This window comes from Brachyistius frenatus, unplaced genomic scaffold (genome assembly GCF_029030835.1).
Source record: "Brachyistius frenatus isolate BFR_SWC_R1_liver_20210118 unplaced genomic scaffold, ASM2903083v1 Contig_102, whole genome shotgun sequence".
Classification (NCBI taxonomy): Eukaryota; Metazoa; Chordata; class Actinopteri; family Embiotocidae; genus Brachyistius; species Brachyistius frenatus.
In genome coordinates, this window is record NW_027210701.1 from 934,066 (window position 1) to 949,918 (window position 15,853).

General features: G+C 46.2%; 2 protein-coding genes across 3 annotated transcripts; both read left to right on the forward strand.

Annotated features, from left to right (window-relative positions):
* The first annotated feature begins 724 nt into the window (after window positions 1-724).
* rcor1 (REST corepressor 1) lies at window positions 725-7,800 on the forward strand. 2 transcript variants are annotated; one of them, XM_069711622.1, is made up of 13 exons: window positions 725-1,348; window positions 1,440-1,499; window positions 3,613-3,693; window positions 3,788-3,840; window positions 4,604-4,765; window positions 4,920-5,038; window positions 5,132-5,210; window positions 5,504-5,554; window positions 5,987-6,133; window positions 6,228-6,305; window positions 6,426-6,483; window positions 6,617-6,864; window positions 7,017-7,800. In XM_069711622.1, exons 1-13 carry the CDS (start codon window positions 1,156-1,158, stop codon window positions 7,059-7,061), a joined length of 1,374 nt encoding a protein of 457 aa, XP_069567723.1. In that variant the 5' UTR covers window positions 725-1,155; the 3' UTR covers window positions 7,062-7,800. The 2 variants fall into 2 exon arrangements, with proteins under 2 accessions (XP_069567723.1, XP_069567722.1); XM_069711621.1 differs by lacking the exons at window positions 725-1,348; window positions 1,440-1,499; window positions 3,613-3,693; window positions 3,788-3,840 and having other exon boundaries at window positions 4,007-4,765; window positions 7,017-7,798.
* Window positions 7,801-8,147: 347 nt separating this feature from the next.
* Window positions 8,148-15,586, forward strand: traf3 (TNF receptor-associated factor 3). Its single transcript, XM_069711620.1, has 14 exons — window positions 8,148-8,465; window positions 11,290-11,452; window positions 11,539-11,704; window positions 11,791-11,842; window positions 11,923-12,027; window positions 12,120-12,284; window positions 12,732-12,812; window positions 12,897-12,971; window positions 13,079-13,171; window positions 13,263-13,403; window positions 13,505-13,682; window positions 13,832-14,175; window positions 14,305-14,496; window positions 14,589-15,586. Exons 2-14 carry the CDS (start codon window positions 11,293-11,295, stop codon window positions 14,622-14,624), a joined length of 1,788 nt encoding a protein of 595 aa, XP_069567721.1. The 5' UTR covers window positions 8,148-8,465; window positions 11,290-11,292; the 3' UTR covers window positions 14,625-15,586.
* Window positions 15,587-15,853: the final 267 nt, after the last annotated feature.

A 15,853-nucleotide genomic window follows, 5' to 3' on the forward strand; every position in this document is an offset into this window, starting at 1 on the left:
ATGTTTATGTTTACAGATATTTGTTATGTTTACAGTTGTTTATGTTTACAGATATTTGTTATGTTTACAGATGTTTATGGTTTTATGTTTACAGATGTTTATTATGTTTACAGATGTTTATGGTTTTGTTTAAACATGTTTATTATGTTTACAGATGTTTGTGTTTCCAGGTATTTATGTTTACAGATTTTTGTTTCAAGATATTTGTTATGTATACATATGCTTATTTTTTACAGATATTTGTTATGTTTACAGATGTTTATTATATTTCCAGATGTTTGTTATTATGTTTACACATGTTTATGTTCAGATTTTTATGTTTACAGATATTTGTTATGTTCACAGATGTTTGTATTGACAGATTTTATTCTATAGGCTAGTTGAAACCTGTAAATCTGTTTCATGTTTATTGATAATGTTTGTTTGTTGTGTTCAGTTAAACTCTCCATTTACTCTAATTTGTTTACAGATCAATATTATTGATCACCATTAAAGTATCTGCAGAATCTTTTTCTGTTGATGCTCAAACTGAATTTGGTCAGCTGAGTTATTGCAGATGTCAAACTGAATTATTGTAATATTTCTTATTGAATAATATGTCTTTATATGCTGTGGAGTGTTTATAAATCAATATAATTGATTATTAATATGCCATCAGTAGGTACAGTAGATGACCTGTGATGGCAGCAGAGATCACACACACACACACAAACAATCACACACACACACACACACACGGATCCTCCTCTGAGATCGATCAGGCTCACACGGTTCGCCCTCTGATCACTTGTATTGACCGTGTATCGATAGTTGGGGCTGGGTTCGGGTCTGAGGTGGTCTCCCAGTGCCGCTCTGGTTTTATCTGGTTTGTTCTGGTTCCGGCTGTTTGTTCCGGAACTTTTCGGGACTCCGCGGAGCTTCAGTTAGCAGTTAGCTGGTAGCATCTTCTAGTCGAATTGGATTCGGGTCGTCACTCTAAACTTTGGACCTCGGAGTCTCTGTTTTACACCGAGACGTCCCGCTGCTGTCCGGCCCGAACTCTTAGCGTGGCTCCGAGGTTACTTGGCCGGTTCGGGTAAGTAAGCAGGGCAGCTAAGCTAACAGGCTAACTGAGTTAGCGGCTAGCGGTTAGCCCGAGCTTCCTCCGGTCTCCTGATGCCGGCGATGCTGGAGAGAAACCCGGAGGCTCCGGGGAAAAGGAGAGGCCGAGCCCCGGGGGCAAGCGGCAGCAGCGGCGGACCCGCAGCGACAGCGAACCCCGCCGGGAAGAGCCTGTCCGGTAATGGAACCAGTACCAACAGCTGCTGGGAAGAAGGAAGTTCAGGCTCCAGTAGCGACGAAGAGCATGGTGGGTAGCCTCGGTCACTGTAGTCCTGATGTGCGCTGTATGTTCGTGTGACAACTGTACTGAGTACTGCCGTGTGTCTGTGTGTGTGCAGGTGGAGGAGGGATGCGGGTCGGACCGCAATACCAGGCCGTGGTTCCGGACTTTGACCCGGGTAAGACTTGAAACGCAGCTTGGTAGCCTCGAGGTTTGGTGGTAGCCTTGAACAACCCGAGCACCAAAGTTCATCATAATGGTCCGAGTCCTGTCTCTGTTCTGAGTCCTGTCTCTCTGTTCCGAGTCCTGTCTCTCTGTTCTCTGTTCCGAGTCCTGTCTCTCTGTTCCGAGTCCTGTCTCTCTGGTCAATGTCCTGTCTCTCTGGTCCGAGTCCTGTCTCTTTGTTCCAAGTCCTCTCTCTCTCGTCCGAGTCCTGTCTCTCTGGTCAATGTCCTGTCTCTCTGGTCCGAGTCCTGTCTCTTTGTTCCAAGTCCTCTCTCTCTCGTCCGAGTCCTGTCTCTCTGGTCAATGTCCTGTCTCTTTGTTCCAAGTCCTGTCACACTGGTCCGAGTCCTGTCTCACTGGTCAATGTCCTGTCTCTTTGGTCCGAGTCCTATCTCACTGGTCAATGTCCTGTCTCTTTGTTCTGAGTCCCGTCTCTCTGGTCAATGTCCTGTCTCTCGGTTCCGAGTCCTGTCTCACTGGTCCGAGTCCTGTCTCACTAGTCCGAGTCCTCTCTCAATGGTCCGAGTCCTCTCTCAATGGTCAATGTCCTGTCTCTCTGGTCCGAGTCCTGTCTTACTGGTCCGAGTCCTATCTTTCTGGTCCGAGTCCTGTCTCTCTGGTCCGAGTCCTGTCTCTTTGTTCCAAGTCCTCTCTCTCTCGTCCGAGTCCTGTCTCTCTGGTCAATGTCCTGTCTCTCTGGTCCGAGTCCTGTCTCTTTGTTCCAAGTCCTCTCTCTCTCGTCCGAGTCCTGTCTCTCTGGTCAATGTCCTGTCTCTTTGTTCCAAGTCCTGTCACACTGGTCCGAGTCCTGTCTCACTGGTCAATGTCCTGTCTCTTTGGTCCGAGTCCTATCTCACTGGTCAATGTCCTGTCTCTTTGTTCTGAGTCCCGTCTCTCTGGTCAATGTCCTGTCTCTCGGTTCCGAGTCCTGTCTCACTGGTCCGAGTCCTGTCTCACTAGTCCGAGTCCTCTCTCAATGGTCCGAGTCCTCTCTCAATGGTCAATGTCCTGTCTCTCTGGTCCGAGTCCTGTCTTACTGGTCCGAGTCCTGTCTCACTGGTCCGAGTCCTATCTCTGGTCAATGTCCTGTCTCTCTGGTCCGAGTCCTGTCTCTCTGGTCAATGTCCTGTCTCTTTGGTCCGAGTCCTGTCTCACTGGTCCGAGTCCTATCTCTGGTCAATGTCCTGTCTCTTTGTTTCGAGTCTCGTCTCTCTGGTCAATGTCCTGTCTCTCTGTTCCGAGTCCTGTCTCTCTGGTCCGAGTCCTGTCTCTTTGTTCCGTGTCTTGTCTCACTACTCCGAGTCCTGTCTCTCTGGCCAATGTCCTGTCTCTCTGTTTGAAGTCCTGTCTCACTGGTCCGAGTCTTGTATCTGGTTCGAATACTGTCTCTCTAGTCAATGTCCTGTCTCTTTGTTCCGAGTCCTGTCTTATTGGTCCGAGTCCTAACTCTCTGGTTCAAGTACTTTCTCTCTGGTCAATGTCCTGTCTCTTTGTTCCGAGTCCTGTCTCACTGAGCTGAATCCTGTCTCTTTGTTCCGAGTCCTGTCTCTGGTCAGACTCCTGTCTCTCGGTTCCGAGTCCTGTCTCTCGGTTTGGAGTCCTTTCTGACTGGTCCGAGTCTTGTCTCTGTTCCGAGTCCTGTCTTACTGGTCCGAGTCCTGTCTCTCTGTTCCGAGTCCTGTCCCTCTGGTCAATGTCCTGTCTCTTTGTTCCGAGTCTTGTCTCTCTGAGCCGAATCCTGTCTCTCTGGTCCGCGTCCTGTCTCTTTGTTCTGCGTCCTGTCTCAATGGTCTGAATCCTGTCTCTGTGGTCAATGTCCTGTCTCTCTGTTCCGAGTCCTCTCTCACTGGTCAATTTCCTGTCTCTCTGGTCCAACTCCTGTCTCTTTGATCTGAGTCACGCAAACACATGTTTCTTGGTGTGTGTTTTTGTACACTTTTCCATGCATGTTTCTGTGCGTGTGCTTGTGTCCATGTTGGTGTGCATGTTTTTCTGTGAATGTGTTTCTGTTTACATGTTTCTTTGCGTGTGTTTCCATTCACGTGTTTCTGTTGATATATTCTCAGATGTGGCCCAGGCAGCTCAGCTCAGAGAGAACCTGGGGATGTTGGTTTGGATCCCCAGCAGCTGCCTCAACCAGACTCAGTGTAAGAAACGGTCGATTCTTCTGTGAACACGTTAACATGTGAACTCTGCCGCGGTTTGATGTTCCAGAAACTGACGCCGTGTTTTCTGTTGCAGTGGACGAGTACATCGCCATCGCCAAAGAGAAACACGGCTACAACATGGAGCAGGTAGACGTTCACACTGAGAACACATGAAGCTCAGATAAACCAGCCAGTCCTGAACGCATCGTATTAACCTCTTTAAGGGCGCCAGAGCTCATGAACAAATGTGATGTTTGCAGCTGCTGCCGTCAACACGAGGAAGACCAGCGATTCTAGCTGAAAGCGCAGGAGGCTGATTGTCGACCTCATGGTCGAAAATGTTCAGGGGTTTAAAAAAAAATCTGTCAGACCTGATGGTCACATGACCTCCATCACAGCTGGTTTATGTGAAATGTGTGCGGGGAAACCGTTTCACCTGTCATACGTCCACTTATCTCACCCGTCTGTATCTCACCGGTCTCCCCTGTATTTTACCTATCTCACCTACCTGTATCTCACCTGTCTCACCTGTCCGTATCTCACCTGTCTCCTGTATCTCACCTGTCTGTATCTCACTTATCTCCCCTGTATTTTACCTATCTCACCTACCTGTATCTCCCCTGTCTCACCTGTCTCTCCTGTATCTCATCTGTCTCTCCTGTCTCACCTGTATTTCACCTATTTCACCTGCTTGTATCTCACCTGTTTCACATGTCTGTATCTCACCTGTCTCACCTGTCTGTATCTCACTTGTTTGTGTCTCACCTGTCTGTGTCTCACCTGTCTATATCTTTCACCTGTCTGTATCTTTCATCTGTCTCACCTGTCTGTATCTCACCTGACTGTGTCTCGCCTGTCTGTATCTTACTTGTCCCACCTGCCTGTATCTCACCTGTCTCACCTGTTTCAGGCTCTAGGCATGCTCTTCTGGCACAAACACAACATAGAGAAATCTCTGGCCGACCTTCCGAACTTCACTCCGTTTCCTGACGAGTGGACGGTGGAGGACCGTGTCCTGTTCGAACAGGCCTTCAGTTTCCATGGGAAGAGCTTCCACCGCATTCAGCAGATGGTACCAGCATGACCAGTTTATACCAGTAGAACCAGCATTACCAGTAGAAACAGTTTATACTAGTAAAAACTGTTTTTTATCAGCATGTTCAGTAGAACCAGTTTATACCATAGAACCAATGTCCAGTTGCTCATCAGAACCTGTGTCTCTGTAGTTACCTGATAAGTCGATGGCCAGTCTGGTTCGGTTTTACTACTCCTGGAAGAAAAGTCGCAGTAAAACCAGTCTGATGGACCGACAGACCCGAAAACACAAGAGGGAGAGAGACGACAGGTGAGCTACGATCTGTCCATGTGTGAACCCTCCCTGATGAATTCTGTGCTGTTATTGGTTGATTAGACTGAAGGTAAACTGTTTGTGTTTCAGTGACGATGAAGTTGAGGAAGGAAACGTAAATCCTCCCAGCGACACAGAGTTCATCCCAAATAAAGAAGAAAAGAAGGAGGTAAACAGCTGTTTACTGACAGTTTGTTTACTGTTTATTATCAGTTTGTTTACTTTTTACTGAGAGTAAGTTTACTGTATGTATAGTTTGTTTACTGAATGTTTGTTTACTGTTTATGGACTGTTTGTTTACTGACTGTTTCCTGTTTAGTGACAGCTTGTTTACTGTTTATTGACAGGGTTTTTTTCCCTACAGTTTTTCTACTGTTTATTGACAGTTTGTTTACCAACAGTTTGTTTGCTGACAGTTTGTTTATTGTTTACTGACTTGTTCATCTGTCTACCTGTTGTCAGATGAGTTCTGGACCAGAGAGGTCAGAGGTTAAACCTGCTACTGGGATGAAGGTAAGAACACCTGAACATCACCTAACATTTTAGTACCTGCAGACAGGTGATAGTAACCTGTCTCTCTCTCTGTACCTGTAGACAGGTGGTAGTAACCTGTCTCTCTCTCTGTACCTGCAGACAGGTGGTAGTAACCTGTCTCTCTCTCTGTACCTGTAGACAGGTGGTAGTAACCTGTCTCTCTCTCTGTACCTGCAGACAGGTGATAGTAACCTGTCTCTCTTTCTGTACCTGCAGACAGGTGGTAGTAACCTGTCTCTCTCTCTGTACCTGCAGACAACTGGTAGAATCCTGTCTCTCTCTCTCTTTCTCTATACCTGCAGACAGGTGGTAGAAACCTGTCTCTCTCTGTACCTGCAGACAGGTGGTAGAAACGTGTCTCTCTCTGTACCTGCAGGCAGGTGGTAGAAACCTGTCTCTATGTACCTGCAGACTGGTGGTAAGGCATCTCAGCGGATGAAGAAACGTCCTCCCAGAGGAATGTTTTTGAATCAGCAGGACGTCGTCTCTCTGTCGTCTTCGTCTGCACAGGGACTCATCAGGAACCTGGACGGTCAGCTGGTGTCCATCAAGAGACAGGTGTGTGTACCTGTCTGTCTACCTGTCTGTCGGCTGGTGTCCACCAAGAGACTGGGTGTGTCCACCAGCCTGCTCATCTGTCTCTCTGTTTCAGATTCAGACCATCAAACAGGCAAACAGCGTTCTGAAGGATAAGCTCAGCTCAGGAGTTGAGGAGTTCAGGCAAGCTGAGGTAACCGTGGTAACAGCAGCAACACAGCAGTAATCATCCTCTGTTGGGGAACGTGGCTCTCTGTCAGGGCTGGTTGATGTTTCTGATCTTTGTGTCTTTGTTTTGCTGTTTTTGTTTCAGATGAATCAGAAGTTCAACAATCGTTGGACAACAGAGGAGCAGCTGCTCGCTGTACAAGGTAACACCTGAACTACCTGTAACCAGGTGACCTGACACACCTGGAGGAGTTAAACATTCATTACTTTTAATAGAACATCTCAGTCAGTGATTGGTCGTCAGTGACGCTCTCCCTCTTGTCCAAACCCATGTAGCCATCAGGAAGTATGGGCGGGACTTCCAGGCCATATCAGATGTGATTGGTAACAAGTCGGTGGTGCAGGTGAAGAACTTCCTGGTGAACTACAGACGGAGGTTTAACCTGGACGAGGTTCTTCAGGAGTGGGAGGCCGAGCACGGGATGGAAGGGGGAGATGGAGGAGGGGAGGAGGACAAGATGGAGGACAAGATGGAAGTTTGTCCTGGTGAGGAGGACGAGGTCACTGCCAAGCAGACCAAGGAGGTGAGGTTCAATTCGAATCCCAGAATTCTCAGTATCTGCAGGTTGTGTAGAGGTTAAACTAACTTACCTTCACTAAGTAACTGACTGACTCACTAGTTAAGCCTGGCCAGGAAGTGTTGATTGATCATTTGACTGTTTTTATTCTACTGCAGGACTCGTCTTCGCCAGCGGACTCCGAGAAACCTCTGGCCTCCTGAGGCCCTCAGACTCCACCCCCTGAAATGTGGCCCTTTCACTCACATCAGACTCCGCCCCTCTGGGTTGATGTCATTTGTTTATTATTATATTTGTTTTTATTTTATTTTATCGGTTTATCAATTTTATTGATCAGGTATCAGTTTTTGTGTCATCGCTGCTTTGTACGGACCAATCAGGAGTCAGACCTGACCTGTCAAACAAAGGGGGAGGAGCCTTTTTTTTTTTGTTTTTTTGGTCAACTTATTTTCAGCTTTTAATCTTTATTTGTTTTGGATTTATTTTTGTTTTACTTCCTGTCTAGTTGTGTTTGGACAGGGGAGGGTGGTGGTGGTGTTGAACTGAAGCAGCCATGGATGATGCTGCTCAGGTAGGGGGCGTGTCCTTAACTGATGACATCATCCTGTTTCTTGGATTTTAGGACCTTTTAGACGAAACACAATAAACCAAAGTTCACTGATGAAATGTGTCATTTCTGTTTCTTCAGCTTCAGGTGGTTCAACCATCTGGTTTCCATGGTTACAGAAGTCCTATATATTTATCAAATAATAGACAGAAGTTTGAAACCCTGAATTCTGTGTGTTTTTCAGGTGATTTTATTAATAATAATCAATATTATGAAGGTCTGCTCCACCACCACCATCAGACTCCATGAGAGGTCGATCCTGCTCATTACATCACTGCCACATTAAAATGATTATGTCACATATTTCTTCTAGCTTTTCCTCTGTTATTCTCACCATGCAACTTAAATTATTCAATCTTAAAGTCTTTATCTCACTTGTGTCTCCTGATTGAAAGGTCACATTCAAGTCTGATGTGATACTTTATTAATCACAAAAGACATTTTACTTTTAATTCTCACATTTTACTCAGAATAATTAATAACAATAGTTTTCAGATTTGAATTCGTTTCACTTGTAATGGAGTAGTTTTATACTTGAAATACTTCCTCCAATTTCCAATTTTCTGTCAATTTAAATGTTTGTTTATTGTGGATAAAACTGCGCCCCCCAAGTGTTGCCGTTTTGTCCCTGAAGTCTTTCGTAAAACCGGGTTCTGTCCCTGCAGCCTCAGGTTAAACAGCGCCCCCTAGTGGTGCGGTTCTCTCCGGACAGCTGGGGGATTTCCTGGGCGGAAGCAGCGGAGGGGGTTTCCAGTGTGATCAGCCCAGTCCTCCCCGTTGGATCTCTTTACTGGATCCCTGTGACTTCTCCCTCACGGACTGACAGAACCGACGGAACCTGGAGAAACCTGCACCGGAATCCGAACCATGAGGAGTCCACCTGAGGCCCGGAGGCTCCGAGGCAGCGGCAGCGGCAGGTCGACGGTTTGAATCCCGGAGAGAGTCCGCCGAGCCGAGGAGCCGCCGAGCTGCCGAGCTGTGGCCTGCGGACGAGATTCATGTGAGTCCCGACAGAGTAGAGACACAATGGAAACACAGAAGAGGGACATGTTGGCTTTCTGTTAATGGAGGGACACACAGAAGATGCTACAGCTAGCGGTGTGTGTGTGTGTGTTCGCGCGTGTGTGTGTGTTTAAAATCAAAAAATCTTTATTGAAACAAACAACACAGAAAAACAACGACGCTAACGAAGCTAACGGTCCGTTAACGTTAGCTGTCGGTGTGTTTACATCCGCTCCCCGATTCAAACCGACAAAAATATCAATAGTGTGATTAATGATGCGACAGGGACGATGTGTGAAACAGAAACAGAATTAAAAAAAAAAAAAAAAAAAAAAAAAATACAGTCAGACCTGAAGAATCAAACTCAGAGTGGAAACGGGAAAAAAATAAAATCGATTTAATCTTTAAATAATAGTAAGATCCTCTTTCTTATTGAGTATTATTACGATTAATTATTATTATTATTATTATTATTATTATTATGCGTGTCAGCCTAAAGATAAGAAATACTACAGTTGAAACTCATCATTTACTGCAGTAAAAGTACAATACTGTGACTCATTGAATTTTAAATGTTACTGCAGTATAAGTATAGAAGTACTGTCAGTAAAAAGTACTTCAGGTATAAAAAGTCCAAACAGAAACATGTTATTTTGCATGCCTTTGTATTTTACTCGGAATTTCCTAAAAAAAAAATTCAGCTGCGGTTTCCTGTAAATTACAACAAAGTTCTGCTCAGTTTAATGCTGGTTAGAACTGAAGAAGAGTTTCACTTATTTAGATCAGACTATTGTTTTTTCCGTCTGTGGAAATCAGGTAGAAATCTGTCAGTTTAAGTTTCACAACATGGAGTCAGTTTGATTTAATGATCATCAGTTTCAGAAAACATTGAAAAGTAAAAAAAAATACTCCAAAGTGTTGCGTGAAGTATCACCAGCAGAACGGAGTTAAAGTCTGAAAGTAAAAGTCCTGTCTGGTCTGACTGATCTGATCTGAATACATATGACATCATCAGATTATTGATAGTGCAGCATCAGCAGCATGTTTCTGTTGGAGCTGCTGCAGTTGGAGCTGGTGAACATTTGTGATGTCACCACATACCTGAAACTGGATCAGAGAAAACATCAGATTTTTGTTTGAAGCTCTGTAAATGGTCAACAGAGACCCTTGAAATGCTTCAGAAAGTCTATGGCGATGAAGCGACGAGCCGGGCGAGGTGTTCTGAGTGACATTCGGGTTTCAAGACGGGCGTCAGGTCAGGAGTCACTTGGTGTGTTTTCTTTGACGTTGGCGGGGTTGTGTCACTGTGAATTGGCCCCCCAGGGTCAGACTGTCAACACCGAGTTCCTCCATTACCGCAGCAGCGAGAGCAGTAACATAATTTAAACAACACAAAAAGATTAGTAATGAAAGGAAAAATAAGATTAAAATACACATTAGCAACAAAATTACTCTGTGGACAGTGTGTGTTTCTGCGTGTGTTTGTATGTGATGATGTCGCTGAAGTGTCGTTTAACTTTTAATTCACTCAGTTTGTTTAAAGATGAACGATGTTGGTGGTTTTATTGAGACCGGACAGGTGTATCAGATCTGTCGGAGGGACGATGAGAGTTTTCAGTCGATCTGAGCGTTATTCGAAGGCAGCTGGACTCGTTTGAGGTTCTTGAGGACGTTTCTCCTCTAAAACTCGGGCTTTTAATACCGTGTTAGAAATGTTAGAAGTATCTCCAGAATCGTCATCATTCCGATGAATCATTCAGGTTTTTTATTTTGAAGTTTTTCCAGTTTGATGATGTCACACCTGACAGGCAGACCTGGACATCTGTCTTTTATGAGGACCAGTGTGAGACAGACCGAGGGTCCTCACAGAGATAGAAGGACAAACCTGTGTGTGTGTGTGTGTGTGTGTGTGTGTGTGTGTGTGTGTGTGTGTGTGTGTGTGTGTGTGTGTGTGTGTGTGTGTGTGTGTGTGTGTGTGTGTGCGTCCATCCGTCCGTCCGTGTGTGTTAATGATGGAAAAGCCCCGAGCGTCCCCACAGCTGAGCCCTGATAGGAAGTGATGTGTTTCTGTTTGTGTGTGCATCTCAGCGTAGAGGTCAAAGGTCACATCTGTTTGCGTGTTTGAGGTTATACGTTTTCACTTCAGTTTTATTTGAACAAACATCATTTAATCTTTAAAATGCTCTGACTGTTTTCTGAAGGACTTCAATTATTTAAAAATCCTTCATCTTTCATTTTTGTTTTTTGTTTTTCTGTATTTATGAGACGTCTGAACGTCAACATTTTCAGCTCCTTTCAGCTCGTCTGACTTCAGTGAAGCTTCGGATGTCGAGTGTGTTCGGATCTTTTGTGTTTGCCTGGTGATGTTTAAGAAATGAAGGTTTTAATTTCTCAGTTATAGAAACTGAGAGCTGACATGTCGGGAGCTTCCACTGCTTTCAACACTTTGACTGTCAGGGTTCATGTTTTGACTCATTTGTTTTTAAATTTTAAATGTTTCACTTTACTTTTCAACAGAAATATTATTCAATTACAGTTTAACAGGGAGATTAAGGGACTAGTTGCAGAGTTTTGGGGACTAGTTGCAGGGATTTGAGGACTAGTTGCAGTGATATGAGGACTAGTTGCAGGGATTTGAGGACTAGTTGCAGTGATATGAGGACTAGTTGCAGAGATTTGAGGACTAGTTGCAGAGATTTGGAGACTAGTTGCAGAGGTAAGATGACTAGTTGCTCGTTGACTCAACTGAGTGTGTGCTGACGTTTTGGTTTGAACATTTAAAGGAACATTCAGTGAGCGTTTATCTCGTTAACCCTCCTCAGGTCATGTCAGCGGGGAGGAGTTCTGACGGGAGGGAGGTGCAGATTCCCCTCCAGCAGGTGGCACCCTCCCTTGTTCCGCCCCTCTCGGCAGCCCCTCCCATCACTCCACCTTCTCACCGCCCAGCCAACACGTGGCCTCCGAGTGAGCCCGCCACCCAGCAAGGTAAACTCCTCAAACATCAGAGTGTTTCAGACTGAAGGTTGTATTCAACATTCACGACTGACAGCAGGTGTGCCCTACCTGTTCAGGTGTCCCTGCAGGTTTCCCGCCTCTTCGTGGAGGATTCAGAGACCACTTTGTAGAAATTCCAGAAGCGAAATACTGCTGTGAGGCCTGCAGGCTGGTCCTGTGTCAGCCCCGTCAGACCGAGTGTGGACACCGCTTCTGTCAGAGCTGCATTAGCGACATCCTCAGGTGAGTCTCAGACGGGTAGACGGGTAGACACAAACAGATTGTTGCTGTTTTGAATCAGTAACTTTACAGCGTCTCTCCTCCTGCAGTCATCAGAACCCAATGTGTCCGGCTGACATGGAGCCTCTGTTCAAAGACAAGGTGGGCAGGAAGTGACATCACACCAGAAGTCATGGTGTCATTATTGATACATCATTGATTGGTTGTGGATTCTGTTTCAGATCTTCAGAGATGTTTGCTGCCATCGGGAGATCATGGCACTGAAAGTTTACTGTCGCAGCGAAGCGAACGGCTGTCAGGAGCAGATGAGTCTTCAGCAGATACCTGTGAGCACCAGCACCATCTTCATACACTGTAACCCTGGCAACAGGTTCAGATTGGCAGTTCGGTACCGTCTGTCTCACCTGTGTGTCTGCAGGACCACCTGAACGTGTGCCCGTTTTATGAGGTTCCCTGTCCGCTGGGGAAGTGCAAAGAACGGATGATGAGGAAGGAGATTCCCGACCACCTGAGCTGGAAGTGTAAACACAGAGAGACGACCTGCGACTTCTGCACGACCAAGATGCCTCTGACTGACCTGCAGGTAACCTGTGACATCACCACTGGCTGATGGACAGGTAGAACAGCTTCAAAAGGGATTACAGAGGTCTGAGGACTAGTTACAGTATCTCAGGACTAGTGACAGAGGTCTGAGGACTAGTTGCAGTGGTCTAAGGACTAGTTGCAGTGGTTTAAGGACTAGTTACAGTATCTGAGGACTAGTTACAATGGTTTTAGGACTAGTTAAAATGTCTGATGATGAGTTACAGTGGTTTTAGGACTAGTTACAGTGGTCTGGTAACTAGTTACAGAGATATGGGTCTAATTTCAGAGGCTATTTGCTAAGACTAAGTTGACTGCCACAGCGTTGTCATGGACAGATCTTCTCGAATTTTAGGGGTCTTATTTATGTCTACCTCTGATTACTTCTGGTTTGTGTTTGTTTGTGACAGGAACCGTATAAATAAAGTTTTTTTGAATGTGTCCTCAGAAACACAAAGAGACGGTGTGCCCTGCGTTCCCAGTGACGTGTCCCAACCACTGTTCCCCGTCCTCCCTGCCCCGGAGTGAGGTACTGACCCTGTTCTGCCCCTCCTGTCTGCTGCACACACCATCATTGTTAATGACAATGACTGATTAATTGATATTGTTTCAGCTGTCCAGCCACCAGCACGACTGTCCCAAAGCTCAGGTCAGCTGTCAGTTCCACCGCTATGGCTGCACGTTCAAGGTAACTCATCTTCCTCATCCTCCTCCTTATACTGTTTACTACTGTATTTACTTCACACTGTGTACTACCTGCACTGTGTGTACTACCTGTCTTGTACCGTATTTCAGGGTTTGAATCAGGACCTGAGGCAGCACGAGTCGACCTTCGCCTCTGAACACTTGAGAATGATGGCCAGCAGGAACTGCTCGTTAGAGAACAAGGTAACCATAGCAACATATTAAAGCGGTACGGTTACCGTTGGCTGCAGGTCCAGCGTGAGTTCACCTGAGCGCTCTCTGTGTGTGCCTCCAGGTGGAGGACGTGAAAGGTGAGCTGATGGAGAGGTACAAAGTGCTTCCCGCTCTCAGCAGCCGACTGTCGGAGCTGGAGAACCAGAACGACGAGCTGAGGGAGAAGAACCGGCAGGTGGAACAGAAACTGGCCACTATGCAGGTACGACTGCTGCATCACGGCTTCCTTCTGTTGCACTGACGGAGCTCCTTATGTTTCCCATGTTGTTTTTCTTCGACTCCTGAACCTCCCTCTCCCCACAGAAACTAATGAGCTCCCACTCAGAGAAGCTTCTGGAGGTGGAGCTGGAGCTCCGTCAGCTCCGTCAGCTCCGAGACGAGGTGGAGAACGTACGAGGAACGCTGGAGACCGTCCGCACAAGGCTCAGCGCTCTGGAACAAGGGGGACGCAGTGGAACCGGGTCCACAACACACACTCTGGGTCAGCACACACACTGGGGTCTGTTAGTAGTTACAGAGGTCTGGGGACTAGTTGCTGTGTTTAAGGACTAGTTGCAAAGGTCTAAGAGATCTAAAGTAACAGTTAATCAATAATTAGTAATTCACTGTTGAAAATTCACCTCTCCGCAGCATCCCTAGAGACGCAGCTGAATCGCCACGACGAAATGCTGAGTGTACACGAGATCCGATTGGCGGACATGGATCTGCGGTTCCAGGTGCTGGAGACGGCAAGCTACAACGGGACTCTCATCTGGAAGATCCGCGAGTACAAGAGACGGAAACAGGACGCCGTGGCGGCAAAGACGCTGTCGCTGTACTCACAGCCGTTTTACACCGGATACTTCGGGTACAAGATGTGCGCTCGGGTTTACCTGAACGGAGATGGCATGGGGAAGGGGACGCACCTGTCGTTGTTCTTTGTGGTGATGAGGGGCGAGTACGACGCTCTGCTGCCCTGGCCTTTCAAACAGAAGGTACTTCCTGTGTGGTCCATGACTTTAACCGTGTCTTTAAAGCTGCATGGAGTTATCTCTATAGAAACACGGATCTTTTAGATGTCTGAACCAATCGTTTTCTGTCTGTCCGTGTGTCCGTGTTGTCAGGTGACTCTAATGCTGATGGACCAGAGTCCCTCCAGGAAACACCTGGGTGACGCCTTCAAACCAGATCCGAACAGCAGCAGCTTCAGACGTCCTGTGGCGGAGATGAACATCGCTTCTGGCTGTCCTCTGTTCGTGTCTCAGAGCGTCCTGGAGACGGGCAGCTACATCAAGGATGACACCATCTTCATCAAGGTGGGTGGGATGAGCGTCTCCTGCACTGAGAGCTCGAGGCAGTACGTAATGATCGATTAACCTTAACCTGTGTTGATTGGTTTGATTGGCAGGTTACCGTGGATACATCTGACCTACCGGACCCGTGAAGTCAAGATCCCGCTGACCTTTGACCTCGCTGGTCTCAGATGAGCTCACCAGTTCACTCCCGGCAGAGCAGAACATGATGGGAAGGATCAGTGATGATGGAGGCTCGTCCCGCGACGGCAGCATAACAGAAGAAGAAGAGGCAGACAGGAAGCGGCCAATCAGAGTGAACTTTACAGAGACGGGAGGGTGCGCCCTCTTCTGATTGGCTTGTGGACTACAGAACTGTGTGTGTGTGTGTGTGTGTGTGTGTGTGTGTGTGTGTGTGTGTGTGTGTGTGTGTGTGTGTGTGTGTGTGTGTGTGTGTGTGTGTGTGTGTGTGTGTGTGTGTGTGAGTGAGAATGGATCAGTGTTGCCATGACGTCACCATGGTGACGTCACTCGGAGCCAACATGGCCGCCATAGTGAGGACGTTGTTGCTGCTCATTACTGATGCTGTGCATCTAGCTTTACTTCCTGTTTATTACCCGTTTACCGAGGCATGCTGGGAAATCCACCACAGCCACAGAGAAGCTCAGAAAACCAGTGTAGACCCTGACTGATCAGTCAGACCCAGTTTAAACATTACAGACCATTAAAAACCTTTTACTGTTAAAACAAGGCTCAGAGCAAAGTAGAAATCAGTTAAATAAGGTGACACTTGAAATAAACGTTAATCAGGAGGATTATTGATTATGTTTTTAATGTTTTTATATCAGGAAAACTATCTTCTGTCCCACTAACTGATTCCTGTCAACCTGAAAGCCTGAATGAACCCAAAGTAATTAAATTAAATTGAATTCGAAGAGACACAATCCAGAAGGGACCAGGACCGACTATGACAGGAGAGTCCCAGTAGAGTCTTGGCGCTCCCAGCTGGAGCTCCTCTGTGGCCTCAGTGAGTTTTTCAGCTTCGACAGAATTCATCCGACTCGTTCAATTCATTTGCACAGTTTGAGTGTTTGTTGAAGTGTGAAATAAAAAAAACAAAAACTGAATGAAACAAAGGAATGCTAATTTTTATTTATTTTCAGGGGTTTTAACACCTCGTGTCACAGAATTCTTCCATGAAGTTTAAATGGCCTCCAGCACTTCAAAGTCAGTCAAAATTCTAAATATATGAAAAATCTGGATGGACGGACATTTGAACAGGCTTATAGATACAGATTACCCCGTTAAAATTTTTATGAGTAATGTAATTATTTTGATATCTTCATTAATGTAACATTACACCCTCCGTCCGGCAGGTGGC

Excerpts from the sequence above, each read along its gene's own strand:
- rcor1 (XM_069711621.1), top strand. The coding sequence starts at position 4,022 with ATGGTCGAAAATGTTCAGGGGTTTAAAAAAAAATCTGTCAGACCTGAT. Across the intron at positions 5,555-5,986 it reads AACCTGCTACTGGGATGAAG|ACTGGTGGTAAGGCATCTCA; the intron begins GTAAGAACACCT and ends ATGTACCTGCAG. Across the intron at positions 6,865-7,016 it reads CTGCCAAGCAGACCAAGGAG|GACTCGTCTTCGCCAGCGGA; the intron begins GTGAGGTTCAAT and ends ATTCTACTGCAG.
- traf3 (XM_069711620.1), top strand. The coding sequence starts at position 11,293 with ATGTCAGCGGGGAGGAGTTCTGACGGGAGGGAGGTGCAGATTCCCCTC. Across the intron at positions 11,705-11,790 it reads TGCATTAGCGACATCCTCAG|TCATCAGAACCCAATGTGTC; the intron begins GTGAGTCTCAGA and ends CTCCTCCTGCAG. Across the intron at positions 12,813-12,896 it reads CCTCCCTGCCCCGGAGTGAG|CTGTCCAGCCACCAGCACGA; the intron begins GTACTGACCCTG and ends ATATTGTTTCAG.